Source organism: Pristiophorus japonicus, chromosome 9, assembly GCF_044704955.1.
Source record: "Pristiophorus japonicus isolate sPriJap1 chromosome 9, sPriJap1.hap1, whole genome shotgun sequence".
NCBI classification, from domain to species: Eukaryota; Metazoa; Chordata; class Chondrichthyes; family Pristiophoridae; genus Pristiophorus; species Pristiophorus japonicus.
The window spans coordinates 71,494,162-71,510,804 of NC_091985.1; the positions used below are offsets into that span (position 1 = coordinate 71,494,162).

Consider the following 16,643-nt stretch of genomic DNA (forward strand, 5'->3'; position numbering starts at 1 on the left):
ACCTGTAAAGTGTTTGTTCTTTTTTCCCCTTGTGATTTTGTTTGTTTCTTCCTCTTCATTAGGTAATTAACCATTAAGCTGATCTAATATAAAGAATTTTTTTCTTCTTTGAGGAACTAGTAACCAAAAAAAAAATTATTTTGATGAAGGTATTAAGTTAAATATATATTTTAAGATTTTAGAGGGACCAGTTACCTTATTTTGAGCTCTGCAGTATTGCTTTCCTTGTTGGATTCTATTCTTTACCACATTACCTCACCACATTAGCACTTGCATCTCCCTCAGATGGCATTCTGTTTCCATTCCATTCACAGTGGCCAAGGATCATATTGCATAGGCACTTAGAAATACAATGCGCACTACCCCTGAGAACACAATTGCTTTCACAGTCAAAAGTATTGATCAGCTCTATTTCTGGTTTTCCATTCAGTCAGAGCTTTTGCTAGGAGTTGGATTTTTTTCATTGGGGAGGGGAGATTTAAATAAAAACTGGATATCTTATTTTATTCCCTCCTCTCCATCTACAGTTGTCTTAATGCTATTTGTAACATATTTAATTGCTATTGTTGATCTATTTTGCAGACTGCAAATGCTGACATAACCAGATATAGTTTTTACTTAATCCTTGGAAATTATATTTTTTTAGGAACCTGTTTATTGAAAAGACCCTTTATTTTGTTGAGAGTATTAAAATTGTATTTTTTACTATCGAACAATTTGTGTGATACTTTCGGGAAAAAATACCCTCAACTTAACAGTGTGCAAAATTAGATGGAATGGCACGCAGAATGCCTATCCGAATAAGACTATTTTAGGTCAAAGACATTCAAAATTTATATTGTATGATGGAATTTGTTTTAAACCAGGTACAGTTCCATTTCAGTTATTGAGCATGAGCGGTTTCCAGAGGCCAAACAGAGAGAATTCCTTCCACTATCTGCCTTTATTATCCAAATTGACATTGTTTTTACAGCACTTCCTGGAAGTGGCTTGTTTTTTTTTTATTTTTAGGGGAAATATTTTGTTGAACAAATGTCTTGTGGAATGGGGGACTGTAAACCAATGTAGGTAAGTGAGGACAGGAATGGTGGATAAGCGGGACTTGGTGTGGGTTATGATACTGGCAACAGAGTTTTGGATGTTTACAAAGGGTGGAGGATGGAGCACATTGGACTAGTTGAGTCTAGAGGTGACAAAAGTTTTTATGAGGGTGCCACTTGCCAATGAGTTGGGGCAGAGGCAAACATTTCAGTGCTGTGTGAGGAGTAGAAATCTGATTGAAGGAATTGAAACAGGGGACTTTGGGAGAGATGGTCAGAAAAGGAAGTTTATTGGAAATGGAGTCAAATGAGTAAAAGATGGCTGTCATGGACAAGATGAGCTCAGAGAGAAGGTGGGAACATAGTAGAGAAAGATGGAGGTTTAGGTCTAGATTTGAGGGGGCCTGAGGGAGATTTGGCTTGGCGGGTTGGAAGTGGGAGAAGCATAGAGATCTAGTTTAAACACAAGCAATTGTCATGGTTCTCCAGTTTCAACCTTAGTGTTATAAAGGATGAATTCATAAATGGAATAGTCCATCCTCTTCATGGCTTTGGCTATTCTGAGTTCATTCTGTTTGATTCAAAGAGGGATTTAAATGCTCACAGTTCAAAAAGATGCTGTGTTTGTTGCTTTAGAGGAGGAACTTTACTTGAAACTGGTTGCAAAGTTCACAAAGAAGATGTGATCATTATATCTGGAGTTGAACTTGAGTGTACAAACTCAAACTGGTGTGAGATGGTTTCCTGGAGGAGTTCAAACTCCACATTGCTTCAGTGAGTTTGTGAGTCTTCTAATTATGCTGCCACTTTCACATTGCTGCACACCCAAAACTGCTTTAATATATGTGAAAGTGACAGTATGAATGTACCCTTAGACTGACTTTTTTCTGTAGCTGAACAAATGTTTTAAAAACTGTAAGTGATGAGTTTTGGTCAGTGTGCAGAGACTCAGTGCAATATCACTGGAGTTGTTAGTTACCTATTGATAGCGGAAGTCTTTCCCATTGATAGCGGAAGTCTTTCCCATTGATAACGGAAGTCTGTCCCATTGATAGCGGAGGTCTGTCCCATTGATAGCGGAAGTCTGTCCCATTGATAGCGGAAGTCTGTCCCATTGATAGCGGAAGTCTATCCCATTGATTATGGACATAGAATAATAGGTGTCCAGATTTTCACCAAAAGTGGTTAAGTATTTTATTAACAAGAGTTTTGCTCCATTTAATTGCATTCAAGTAACAGGTTTTCCACTATTTTTGAGTTTAGCAGGGACTAGTGGATCATAAATTTGTCTGTTTAGATAGTGGTCATCTATCAAATAACTAGATAGTAGCAAGAATCATCTTGATTCTCACAGAATGCTGCATAATATATTGATCCTAATTGGGTAGTGTGCCTGCCATATCCCTGAGTTGTTGACTTCTGCTTAGATTGCTAAAGAGAAGTACTAAGTGAATGGCAGGTATATCTCGACAGGGAAATGGGAAAGCAGTCAAGGGCTACATTTTACACATCTAGCAATTGTCTCAACAGTACAGGAGACTTGAGAGCACATCATCTGGCCACCTTATGGCCTGCAGTTGGTGTGTGACCAGGGAAAAGCATGATCTACAGCAGCTGCATATGAGCAGTTGGCCTCTCTTTGGATCATTTTTTATTTCTGGAGAAGCACCTTAGGGGAGAAATTGGCCAGGTTTGCGCCTCCCGTTAGCACCTGCGGGGGCCGGTAACGGGGCGCTAAGGGGTTACCGACCGGGCGCGGCGAAATGACTGACAGTCGTGAACCTCCCGAGTGGTTTTGCACCTCACTAACACTTACCGCCTCACCCTCTTACACCCCAGAGATCATGATGTCATCCGGTGCACAGAGCCCCGTTACTGCCCCGGATGCAATATTCGCTCCCTTAGAGTACTTGGGGCTGCTATGCACAGGTGCCACGGCCCAACACAGACAGTAGCAAAACTCATTCACCCCAGCATTGGACCTTTCCTTTAAGCGACGGAAGGAGCCTGTACAGACGGCAACACTGCACTGAACATTGCTCAGCGCTCAGCCGATACCGCCCCTCTCACTCCCTTTAGCATTCTAACGGAAGTGGTTGCGCTTGATTTAGCGCTGCATTTTCCTCTTGGATTGCTAAAGCGAAAGTTCCTGTCAGCTGCAAATCTTTTTCACCCAGCAATACTTTTGTGCTCCCGCAGAAGTTATCGATCCAACTGGGGCATGATGCAATTTCTAGCCCCTTGTCTTTGCTTCTTGCTGACTCCCAACGAGCAAACTGAGATCTCACGAGTTGAATAATTGTGGTTCACACCAATTTGTCCTTTGCTCACACTCTGATTCTCGACTGTTACATTTGAGATATTTATGCATATTGTAATGGAAAAACGGTTCCTGTCGATTTTTCAAACTAATAATGACCAGAAATGGGGAATGATGGGGCTAATGATGAGGTTTTAGCAACATCTTTGATTTTTTTAGTCTCCTCCACAATGCAGTTTCTGCCACACATTTAGCAAAGTTACAGTATGGAGCAGGAATAGTTTTGAGGATATTCCAGGCCATAGTTTCTACATGCAATAGAATGCTATCCATGAATTACTAATGCTCCTGTGCCATGGAGCGATGGGTCATAGGACATCAGCAATGATTCACCATATCTCAAGATCCAGAATCTGATCCATACCAGTAGATGAAGGTACTAGATGGAAGCTTGGTGCTTTCCCTGAAGGAACATGGAAGGAGACACTTTGATGCTGCCCCATTTTTAAATGTTTTTTCTTCCACATTTTTGCAAGTTTATTTTTCATTTCCTCGTCACTTTTTAACTTTTTAGTTTTAGTGTTAATGGAGTAGAGTTCCCCCTTCAGGCACAATCGGCAATCCGAGTGCAAATTGCACTCAAAATTGCGGCTGTTTTCCGAATTGAATTTTTTGCTCAAGTTTACACTCAAACTCACTTGCATATTGGCTGACGTAAAACTTTCCACCAAACCCGCAATTGGGCATCATCTTCGAACGTGCTGCTTTAAATAATTTCCTTGCTTTAAATAATACTCCTTGATATATTTAAGAGTGGTAACCTGGTGCAGTTTTATTAATACAGTTTAAAATGGGTCTCTCATAAAAAATAAACATTTTTAATCAGAGTGTCTCATCCACTACCTGTGAGTAACCTGATTTTAAATAACTGAACGTGACTTTAAAGAGAATTTACAGAACTATTTACTAGTGGCATTTGTGTACAGTAGTCAGTTTCCTAGTAAATTCAATATTTTTTCATATTTACTAGCTTTTGAAAGGTGCCTACTCCTGTCCTTGCCCTTAAAAAATAGCTTATTTATTTCTGTTTTTACACAATGCTCAAACTCTTTTTACCTGCTGCTATTTCCCCTTGTGTGATTATTTTGTAATAGTACTTTTTTCTATACTATTCCCTATTTTTGTGAGTTATTTGTATGATTATTTTTCCCCCTCTCCGTGTCTTTCAGTTGGAGTGCGATGAGACATTCAAAATTCCCAAAGATGCAAATGAATCTTTTGGGAACTGCAGAAGCAGGGGAGCATTGGCAGCAGAGAATTGGGTAAAGTGTTTGTGAATGGACCATTATCCATGAGATGAGAAACAGAGAGGGGCCAGGAGTGCAGAACAGAGAAACTGATGAAAGAGGCTAGGGCTGGAGTTGTAGGAGTGAAGAGGTTCATGAGTGAGCTTAAGAATCAAGTAAGAGGAGATATGTTTTGTGTTTCTTTGGTCATTCTCTGTTTTTTTTTTCACTCCACTTGTAACAAAACTATATTAACTGATGGGGCACTCTTTTAACCATGGCTTGCAATGTATGTAGCGATTCTGATTTTCACGGAAGAGTTTTGGACCTGGCAATGTGAAGAGCGAAAATATTAAAATGACATTTTTCTTAAATTTTGAGACCAAGCAGCAGCGAGTTTAATTACTGCAGTCTTTATAGTTTTAAAAGTATTCATTTTTTTTTAGATATTTCAAAATAAAAGTGGGAAATATTTGGAGAGGAAACATAATTCTCACTTAAAATATTTTTATAAAGTGGGTAGAATGTTTAATGTATCTCCTGAGTTTAAAGATGCACTTCTAGTTTTTAATCCCTCACCTGCTACTGCCTAAAATTGGAAATAAGAAAAGAACTTGTGCTTGCATGTACAACAGTGTCTACACTTCAAAAGTACATCATTGACTGTGAAGTGCTTTGGAATGTCCCGAGGTCATGAACGATACTATATAAGTGCAAGTTTTTTTTTTCTATGTGTTTCTCTCTGGGATGGGAATATATTACCTTTTTTGATTTTTTTATCCTTTACTTTCTGGTCTCCCTGGGCTACATGCCTCCTAAAGTTCAGATGGCATGTGCATAACCTGCTCTTTAGCTGGTGAAAGTTCCTCTGAATCTTCAGCTTCTCCCTTCCTTTTCTCGCTTCCTCAATTATTCCTTGCAGTGACGTGACCTAATTTACTCCACTTTCCATAATCTCGTGCTTAAATTATGGCAGGAGTGCAACGTAAGGTCCAAGGATTTTTGAGGACATGGTCAACTCCATAATCTAATTCACCAAACTTAACCAGTTATGCTCTCGTATATTGGTAGACTGGGTTTCTTTCTGGAATGGTTGTTTTGGCTACCGGCTGTTTAGCTGTGTCATTCGCTGGGGAAGAATTTTGGGGGAGAAATTGGGGAGCGTCTTGTTTGGGGCACTAACTTTTGAAATTTGTAAAAACTAACGCCAGGTGCTCATGTTTTTCAGCTTTCAAAATATTCGGTGTTTGCGCTCCAGGAAGGAAGTGGAGCGCTAAATCAAGCACTCCCATTCCTTCCTGGAGCATTACAGGATGCAGGCGGGATGGTAGTTTTGCAGCGCTTAAAGAGAAGGGCCATGGTTGCAGGCTCTGCATTGGGATCAGTGAGCTGGTCCCCGACAGCAGCCGTGATCTGGCCCGATCAGCCCCATGCACAGCAGCAGAGTGCCGGGCTGATCAAGTGTAACTGAAGAGGAATCAAAAAAATTGAAAAGCACCTTTTTTGAAATATTGTGCTTACCTTGGCTTTAACTGTCGGCCCTAAAGCTCCCGGCCTACCAATCAATGCCTCCTGCAGCTGCCAGTGTTTTCGCCCAGTGATGCTGCAGGAGCAGAACTGAAATTCGGGATCGGGTCACTACCCAGGGCGATGACGTCACGATCTCCGGGTGAAGGAGATCGAGGCGCAATGTTCTACCGCCGCTGCAAGCCTCCTGCCGAGGTTAGCGGGAGTGGTTCATCTCGTCACACTTGGTCGGTAAGTCATTAGCATCCTGTTATCGCCCCCTGGAGGCAATAACTTGAGGCGCTAAGGAGACCAATTTCTCAGTCTTCGTCTTCATTGCCTGGGTGGTAATCTGGTGGAGGTGATCACCTGCTCTTTATAGAACTCGCCCAATTTTCATTTTGTCATAAACCCAAAATATATGAAGCCTTTTCACAGAACTTTTTAGTCTAGTGCCAAAAGTAATTTGTTTGCTAAGAAGCTATAACCTAAAAGCATAAGTTAAATAGCAGTGTAAAGTGAGCAGCAGTATGTAAACTGTTCTTTATTAGACATATAGCAATGTTTGATGGCAAGACATGACCATTTCTTGGTTCCATAAATGTAAGGTAAACAAATACCTGAAAATGGAGAAACCCCAGTCAGAGAGTTTTAGTTACTCTCAATTTTGGTTTTCAGTGGTGAAATGGGTACAAGTGTAGATTTACGGGTTGGCACAATGGCACTGGGTATCAGAGTGCTAATGCTCCGAGCCATGGAGTGCCGAATGAGTGTTCGCTCTGTCTGCGCATTTCCCCATTTGAGCAGCAGAGAGTGTAGTCAGTGGAGTTGTCCCACAGGGAGACATGGAGAGGCAGAGAGAAAATTGGAAGAGAGACTTCAAAAGCACCTCCTTCCCCTGTGACCTCTACCATCGAGAAGGACAATAGCAGCATTGTTGTGAAAACACTGCCGTCTCCAACTACTCCTCCAAGTAACACACCTCCTGATTTGGGCATATATCATTGTTCATTGTCGCTGCGGCAATGTCCTGTCTCGCATCATTCTGGTAGGACCAACACCACAAAGACTACAGTAGTTGAAGGAGAATGCCCACCACTACTCTTTCAGTGCAGCCTTGGATGAGCAATAACTGCAGCCTTGCTAGCATTGTCTATATCCTTAGAACAAATTAAAATAAAAGGCTTGTCTATTGATCCCCAATACTTTCTGGTGGCCTGCTATAAGGACCATTGGCTGCATCTGGGAGCAGGCCATCCATCCTCTCAGCAGCAGAATTGTCAAGGCCAGAGAGATGGAAGATACGGGTTAATTTACCAGAAGAAAAATGGCATTAAAAATTAAAAGAAACATAACTGTGCTATCAAATTCAAACATTATACATCAGTGAAAGAAAAACGTATGCTAACTGTACAGGTTCAATGTCTCAGACCCCTGAAAGCCTACCGTGATCATTTAGATGTTTTTTTTTAATTACATTGAAAAGAACGTATTAATCATTTCATGCTGTCATTCTAGTTTCCATTTTTTTCTGTGTGTTACACTGTACTAAATGGTGATGGATTTCATTATCCTTTCTGTGGTACTGTAATTAACTGAAATCCGCACAACCTAATTTTGTGCACAAACATATCCCGAAGATTGCTTTGGCTTGTATAAAAAGTAATACAGTTAGGCTTGTGCAGAACAAATTTAATTTGATTGCAGGTGGTTTGATAAATCAAGAGCCATGTACTTTTCTTTTTTTTCAGAGGATGGATTATTGGGGTGAAGGGAAAAGTCTTCAAAAGCTTTGCTTTTAGCATATTAGTTGTTTAAGACCCAGAACTGAATCTAATGCAAATCAGGTTTTGTCTATGGAAATGTTAAATTGTATGTTTTTTATTGTAAAGGTTATTTTTGTATTAAAGTAAAGGCCATGACTGCATACCAAGGAGAGAAATTAGAATACCGCTAGTTCATATTTCGAAAAATGAAATTGAGATTCCCTAGAGGTTCATAAGCAGTTGCTTTAGGGAAGAAGAAACATTTAATACAGCACTGAAAGGAACCAAAATAAAGAGCTCGGTGGTTCTTGTGCAGGCTGTAGGTAGCACATGAGATGCAGCATCCACTTATTCAGCAGCAGCATTAGGTTTCATGCCCTGTTAAAGATAGTAATGTATAGCAGGTAAAATGAACTTTTTCAGGAATATTACAGGATTGTTTCTGTGCTGTATATCAGAACTGTCAAAATGTATCCACAAAATTGATAACACATTTACTGTGTAGTTTCTCAAAATAATTTTTAATTCATAAAAGTACACCTTTATATTCAAAAATATTACTACATTGTTCATCGACACAGGTTATTCTGATATTCTAGAATTCTGGATAGGGACAAAGGAAACGATTCTTCCTCACTACCATACATAATTTTCTCTTACCCAAATGACTGCCGAGTATCTATGCAATTCTTTAAAAAGACAGCACGGTGCAGCCTGCATATATGTCAGTGTCTCTCCTTGTTCAATTTACATCGAGGGGACATTTGAGGAATATGGAAATGCACTCTCCTTATTCCTTCACCTGCCCCATCATCAGAAATCAGTGCTAAAACATCTCTTAACAGTTCCCTTGCATACATACAAAGAGATTGTACTTGAGGGCACCTGCATCAATTTAATAATTTTTTAAAAATCTTAACCATATTGATTTCTGAAAGTTCTTGACTATTTTAACTTGTATTAAGCTTAAAGATATTAGAAGATGATTGGTTTTCATTCTCTGAGCTGTTTCAATAATTGACCTTTTAATTTACAACCTCCAGATTGTAACACAGTATGCTAGCACGAGTAATGAAGATTAAATGAAGTCTTTACCAAAAGCATCAAAATGAAGATAGATTGGGTCAACAAAAACATTTGCTATAGATTAATGTCATAGTATAGATGTTGGTCTATTTTAAAGCTCCTTTTGCAGTATTTATTTCTGTCTGTTTCTGTGTTGCTCGAAGTAGAATGGGGAAGGCAGCTGGAATTATAGTAATTATCTGAGTTTAACAAAATGCTGAAAATAGGCTTTTAAAGTGTGCTTAATCCTGAAATGTTCCAAGTGTTGTAATTAAAAAATCAAAACAGGTTATCAGTATAGCAACATAAAGTTAGCTCATGTTATGTCCATATTACAATGCACAGTACAACTTTGAGACAGTGCCACGATTGTCACCCATCACTGTAAGGTAGTGTTTTACAGCAGGTAGCTCAGCCAGTCAGTAGAGGGGATTTAGTGCCTGATAATTTGTAAGATAATGTAAAGCAGACAAAATGTCATTTGTACTCAAGCAAAGTTAATCTTCAGTTTCTTGTCAAAAGATTCTGATAAAAAAGCATTAAGAAAGAGAAGACCCAGCTAGGCTATATGGTACATTTTGTAAAGCAAGATATAAGTCATGGGGTCTGCACTAAAAAAAGCTGGAAGACCTTGTCTTGGGCTGTTTTATTATCCTGTGCAAGATGCAGAATTTTATAGCCTTTTCTACAAAACATGAAATTTTCTAAGTACATGCTTCTGATCCAACTATTTATTGCTTCCAGTACAATGTATGTTTGTAGAAACAGAAGAGAGTGACGGACAATGTAATGCAGTACTCTCAGCTTGCAAATATTTAGTATAATTTAACTTTTAGAGTCCTATCCCTCTTCACATAATAAACTTAAATCTATTTGCTGAGCTGACTGTATCACCCAAAACAAACTGGTCGGCATGCAGCCCCTTAACCAGGCGCACAAAACAGATTGTTGGCCCTTTATTGCTGTGTAAACAATAACGGTTCATTTTTCGGGGGGTGGGGGAGGGGGGGGGAACCTGCGTTGTTGCCGCTGCCGGGGCTGAGCTTTAGTATGCAACCTGTTGCAGCACTGACTCCCCCGTGGCATGCTGCAGTTCATTTTCCAAACATGCGGCATTGTTTTTAAATATGGAAATATATGGCCATCATTATTGGTGCATTTCTTCAAACGTGTCCAGCATTTGAACCTCAGGCTATAAAAATGTTGATCTGAAAATGGCAGCAGTCAGTTGATGAATGCAGAAGAGAGAAGCATAAATCAGTGCAGGGCATTTCTTTCCTTCCAACCTCCCGCCCCCCCCCCCCCCCCCCCGAGTCCACAGAGAATTGTTGTCTATTGGTTCAGAAAATGGAGAAATGAATCTAGCAATACCCAGTGCTGGTTAGCAGATTGTCATTTTTGGGTTTGATGTTCTTTGGTATAATTGTCTTTCATGTGAACAATGGCAGGAGATCTCTGGTGTGCCATGGAAGCATGATAAAAGAGGCTGATCTTGCATAGCAATGTCTTTTATTATTAGTGTGTAAAATTAGCAAGCTGGATGTTGTTAGAATTAGCTTTACTGATGTTAATTGTAATGCAGTATGAATTCCGTTAGCAGATTGTGCAGTAATTCTCGGTAAGGTGATAGCTGCATCGAAAGGTAATATTAATAGCCTTTTACTTATATTGTATCGTTTTAGTAGGCTTTAATAAGGCAGTCACCGTCAACGGGAATTTATTAGAAAAGTGTAGTAATTGATGTATTGCAGCAAGTATGGGCAGAGGCTGAAGTTGATTAATGTATGAGTTGGCTTTTTTAAGGCAGTTTAAAAAGGCTTCTTAACTGGGTCTTCGGAGACCAACACAAACCCACTGTAAACTACTTCATTCCAGTCGGAAAATGACTTGACAGCTGCTCCAGTCTCTGGTGGTTTTGCTTTTCTGATCAGAGAAAATTGAAGTAATATAGTACTCATCAATAATTGCAGTGCTTAAAAATCTTATAAAGGGATTTTGACTGTTTCTTCCCCTGGAGATAAGTTTTCAAAGGTTAAATTAGTTTTACTTGCATTTGCTTCATATATTCAACCCAGAGTAAGGATCAGTTGTGCTTTAAATGGACTGCTGGTTGTGAGTTGCATGAAATTAACATCTTTGTGACGATCTGCAGTGTTTAACTGCAAAGTGGTCTCTTCTGGGCAGCAAGCCTTTGTGTCTGCCATATCATATAGAGACTATACATTAAAAGCACGATGGGGAAACTGGGAGGGATTCATAGTGATGCCATTCTCCAGTAAAACTCCATAGTGCCCCCAGCCATTCCATCATTTTTGAGATGAACAAAGACCTGGGCTAGATACCTTTGTGTATACTTTATATATTTTGAAGACAATTAAATACGATATTCTAATTTCTAAATACTGAGCAGTAGAATAGAAGCATTCTGTCTGCACTTTTATCTGATTGTTTTACTCAAGAATATATAAAATATCAACACTGAATGTTAAAGAGGCATTTTTACCATGGAGCTAAGTTTGTGGTCCATGGGTTTTTGCACAAGTTTTTAAAAGCTTTGTCATAAATTGTAGGAAGACCATCTTATTCTAGTCTCTGGTCAAGACATGTTCTTTATAGTAAACAAACAACTGTCGTGCAGTATGTGAACAAAATGGTACAGAAGGCAAAAGCGCAGGACACTGTTAACAGCTGCCCTCTTGTCGCTTGTTCCAAAATGCTTCCCAACAGAATATGCATTTTGTTTGCCGAGTAAACCTTCCTGATTTTTTTAACTGTGCATTTACTTCGGTCATATTGAAAGCTTTATTTTGCACCTCTCAAACATTTTCTCACATGTAACCCTCCAGAGAAGCTTTGCATTGTTTTCCTTGGTTTCGCTTTTGAAAGCCTGTAGATACACATATACCATCTTTCAATGATAAACTGTTTGGCAATGTTTCATGTGTATTTGACAGTTGTACTGTGATTCCTAAAGTTGTTGGATAAAGTCACTTGATGTGCTCCAGACAGCTAAAACTTGCAAGTTAAACAGGTATTTTCCAGTTGTGAAAGTACTGCAGAAGTAAAAAGCATTTTATTGCCCAACTGTCCTACATTTTGTGAGGTGTTACACAAAGAGCCTCTGCCGAGACTGACTGATTCAGTTCATATTAACTGAGAGTTCATCTTATTAAAGCACAGAGTCCTCTCAATAATGATTCTTTAAAATAAGCCTTGACAAAAGACTGTTGGTGATGGCTGCATTCAGTTGCAAGCGTCCCTCACTCCAGGTACTTTTCGTGTCCCACATTGGCTGGTAAAGAAATTGAGAGATATGCTGGTGGAAACAAATGTATTTCATAAGCAACCAACCCTGGAATCCTCTGAACCTGCCAACTGTTCAAGTTTTACTGCAGAGTTTAAGATACAGATCATGTAGGGAACACAATTTTAGGTTAAACTTGATTTTGCCATCGCTTAATCTTACTAAATTAATTTTCCCAACCTGCTATGTGCTTTTATTTATGAAATAATATAGTTTTTCCTGTTTATTTTCAGTTTTGGTAAAAATCCATGGATTGCATTTATGTTAAGTCAAGCTGTCAATTAACTTCCCAGTCACAGCCTGCAAACTACCATTTTACCATGCTGACGTCTTATGTTTGCAATTTCTAAATTTAAAATGTGTGACTTTTCTTTCACCCTGCCCAAAACCCCCACTAATATTAATACATTATGAGGTCACTTTGTTGGGTATGCATAAATACTTTATGTATTTTGTGCTCATTTTAAAATGTTCTATTTCTTTTTATCTCTGCCCACCCTGGAACACTAGCCCCTTGCCATTCTGCTGCTGCTAGGATAGACAAGCAGCCTATTCGAGGCTTCAGCAAATAATACTTTTGAGCTGATTGCTAAGAGAATTGCACGACTGGCTTCTGCTGACATGTCCCCGTGCGTTGTACCAAAAGGCAGCATGGCTAAGATTGGGATCTCACTGGGGGCCATTTTAAACTTGCAGCTGCCTGTTTTGCCCAGGGAAAATAGATGCTAGGCCGCTGAATTTGTGTGGGGATGTCGCTCGCCAATTGTCTACCAGAAGTGCACTTGGCATCATTTTGAGTCAGACGCATTTTAGTCGTGCACTCTGCTCGTCTAAAACTGGCGGACGCCTAATGTAAATAAAGGTCTATTTCAGGACTTTACTGCCATTTTCAACTTCCTCAATGTTGAATTTGTCCATTATAAAACCTGTCCACAAACCCTGGATGACAACAATTGAGAGGTGCCCTTGTACCAGTGTTGTTTAAAGGAATCTTCAGCTGCAGTTAGACAAGTATCTGGTTAGTCATTTTATTCTGCTAGTGGGCTTTTTGTGCCTCCTTGTGCATGTTTTGGCAGCTGTAGCTGACCACAAGACATTTGGCAAGTTATTTTTTTGGAGCTGGAAGAGAAGTTCTGCCCAGGGGCTTTTGCACAAATGCCCTCTGGCAACAAGGGTGTGCTGCGCGATCTGCCATTGTGGCTGGAGGATCATGAGCAGGAAGAGCAGCAAGCAATGGTGGAATGACCTGCAGCTGCAGAGAGAAGAAAGTGAAGGAGAGGAGGCCACAGGCCTTATCCCACATGAGTTAAATGGGCAAAAACATCTTCCCTCCAGTTTGCTTCACCAGGGAGGCAGTTATAGAGCTAGGTTACCTGTCGCAGCACCAACTGGAGCCCAACTCCAGGTCATATACTGTAAAGTCCTTACACAATACCACAAATCCACACGAGGCACATTCTATGAACAAGGTCACTCCATGACCTGAACCTTTATTCACAGGACCAAGAAGTGATGACCCTGCGTGGGACCTCCCTTTATATACCTGCATGACCAGGTGAGGAGTGTCTCCCACAAGTTCACCCCCTGTGGTCAAGGTGTGCATCTCTTATGTATATACAGTATTACAGTGTTGTTACATAAAGATTACATACATGACATCACCTCCCCCTCAACATCTTATTGGGATCATAGGTTAAGTCTCTCGGGTGGTCTGCGCTCTCTCGTGGAGCGCAGCAGTTGGGCTCTGGTTGTTGAGCCTTGGTAGCGTGGTGGTGATTCCGGGCTGGCCGCAGGGACTGTGCATGCTGCTGAATGTTCTTGTTGCTCGTTCACTGGCAGTGGTGTAAATACCATCTCATGATCTTCCTCAGGTTCCTCAGTGTCCATGCTGAACCTTTTTTTTAAACTTGGTCCAGATGCTTGCGGCATATCTGCCCATTGTTAAGTTTAACCACTATGACCCTATTCCCCTCTTTGTCTATTACAGTACCCTCAAGCCATTTGGGCCCCAAAGCCTGATTGAGAACAAATACGGGGTCATCACTTTCTATACATCTCCCCCTTGAATTTCGGTCATGGTACTCGTTTTGGGACTGGCACTTGCCCTCAACAATGTCGGACAGGACTGGATGAATGAGTGACAGCTGAGTTTTGAATGTTCATTTCATGAATAGCTCCGCGGGCGGGACCCCCGTGAGCAAGTGCGGTCGGGACCTATAGGCCAGCAGGAGGCGCGATAGGCGGCATTGAAGGGAGGGTCCTTGAATCCTGAGCATGCCTTGTTTTATGATCTGGACCGCACGTTTCGCCTGCCCATTGGAGGCTGGCTTGAACGGTGCTGTCCTGACATGGTTAATGCCATTACTCGACATGAGCTCCCGGAATTCGTAGCTTGTGAAACATGGGCCATTATCGCAAACAAGGATGACCGGCAAGCTGTGGGTCGCAAAGACCGCGCGCAGACTCTCCACAGTGGTGGATGTTGTGCACTAATTCAATATGATGCACTCGATCCATTTCGAGTACGCATCAACCACAATGAGAAACATTTTTCCCGTGAACGGGCCCCGCGTAGTCTATGTGAATACATGACCATGGCCTGGGAGGCCAGGGCCACAGGCTGAGCGGGGCCTCCCTGGGGGCATTACTTAGCTGGCACACGTCTTACACCTGCAAACACAGTGTTCCAGGTCTGAATCAATTCCCAGCCACCACACATGTGACCGGGCAATGGCCTTCATCAGCACGATGCCTGGGTGCTCGGTGTGGAGTTCCTTGATGCATGCTTCCCTGTCCATCTGGGGCATGACTACCCGGCTGCCCCATAATAGGCAGTCGGCTTGGATGGAGAGCTCATCCATCCGTCTGTGGAACGGTCTGACCTCCTCAGGGCATGCTCCGTGTGCGGGCGCCCAATTCCCAGTCAGGACACATTTCTTAATCAAGGATAGGAGGGGATCTCTGTTGGTCCAGATTTTGATCTGGCGGGCTGTGATGGGGGAGCTTGCGCTGTCAAAGGCATCGACAGCCATGACCATCTCAGCGCTTTGCTCCGCTGCCCCCTCAGTGGTGGCCAGTGGAAGCCTGCTGAGCGCGTCAGCGCAGTTTTCGGTGCCGGGCCGATGCCGGATGGTGTAGTCATACGCAGCGAGCGTGAGAGCCCATCGCTATATGCGAGCTGATGCATTGGCATTGACAGCCTGGATGTCAACGGCGTGTGGTCTGTTTCTAATTTGAACCTCCTGCCAAAAAGGTACTGATGCATCTTTTTCACCCCCTAGACACATGCTTCCTTCTCAACCATCCCATATGCTTGAGAGAGCGACCTGGAGGCATAAGCCACAGGTTGTAGTTGGCCCTCAGCGTTACCCTGCTGCAACACGCACCCAACCCCACAGGACGATGCATCACACGTCAGAACCAATTTCTTATGGGGGTTGTACAGGGTCAACAACTTCTTTGAACAAAGTAGGTTCCGCGCCCGATTAAAAGCTCGTTCCTGGCAGTCCCCCAAAACCAATCGCAACCCTTTCGCAGGAGCACGTGTAGCAGCTCCAACAATGTGCTTAAGTTCGGCAGAAAGTTCCCAAAATAGTTCAAGAGTCCCAGAAGTGAACGCAACTCCAATGTGTTGCAGGGCCTGGGCGTTCGTCGAATCGCCTCCGTTTTCGATTTGGTAGGCCGAATCCCATCTGCAGCAACCTCCCTGCCCAGGAACTCAACCTCAGGAGCCAAAAACACACATTTAGACTTCTTGAGTCGCAGGCTTACCCGGTCCAGTCGGTGTAGCACCTCCTTCAGGTTGTGGAGGTGTTTCCTCGGTGTCACGATCGGTGATGAGGATGTTGTCCTGAAATACGCTTGTTGCGGGAATGGATTTGAACAGGCTTTCCATGTTTCTTTGAAAAATCGCGGCCGCTGATTGAATGCCAAATGAACACCTGTTGTAAGCAAACAGTCCCTTGTGCATGGTGATGGTGGTTAGTAGTTTAGATTCGTCGGCCAGTTCTTGGGTCATGTAGACTGAAGTGAGGTCCAACTTGGTGAACAGCTTGCTAGTGTGGCAAAAAGGTCCTCCGCTCTCGGGAGCGGGTATTGGTCTTGTAGGGACACCCGGTTGACAGTGGCCTTGTAGTCGCCACAGATCCTGACCGAGCCATCCGCTTTTAGGACGGGAACGATGGGGTTCACCCAGTCGCTGAATTCAATGGGCGAGATGATGCCCTCTCTCAGCAACCGGTCCCACTCGCTTTCAATTTTCTCCCGCTCTGGTCTGGCGTCCGGGGTAATGCGTATCACTACTTTGGTACCTTTGAACTTCCCGACGCCAGGTTGAAAGTGATTCAAATTGCTGTAGGATCTATGAGCATGAACTTCGCTCCACAGATGACATGCCGTGCACATCCCCCCATTTCC

General features: G+C 42.0%; 1 protein-coding gene across 8 annotated transcripts in view; it reads left to right on the forward strand.

Annotated features, from left to right (window-relative positions):
* The window catches only part of esrrga (estrogen-related receptor gamma a), a 229,216-nt gene that overhangs the window by 62,844 nt on the left and 149,729 nt on the right, over positions 1-16,643 (forward strand). Inside the window, exon 1 of one of the 8 annotated variants that reach the window (XM_070889445.1) lies at positions 4,535-4,622. The exons of the other annotated variants lie outside the window; for them this stretch is intronic. Coding sequence (XP_070745546.1) covers positions 4,540-4,622 — 83 coding nt within the window. The 5' untranslated portion in view covers positions 4,535-4,539. Of the gene's footprint in view, positions 1-4,534; positions 4,623-16,643 lie in introns of those variants that run through there. 8 annotated transcript variants of the gene reach the window in all.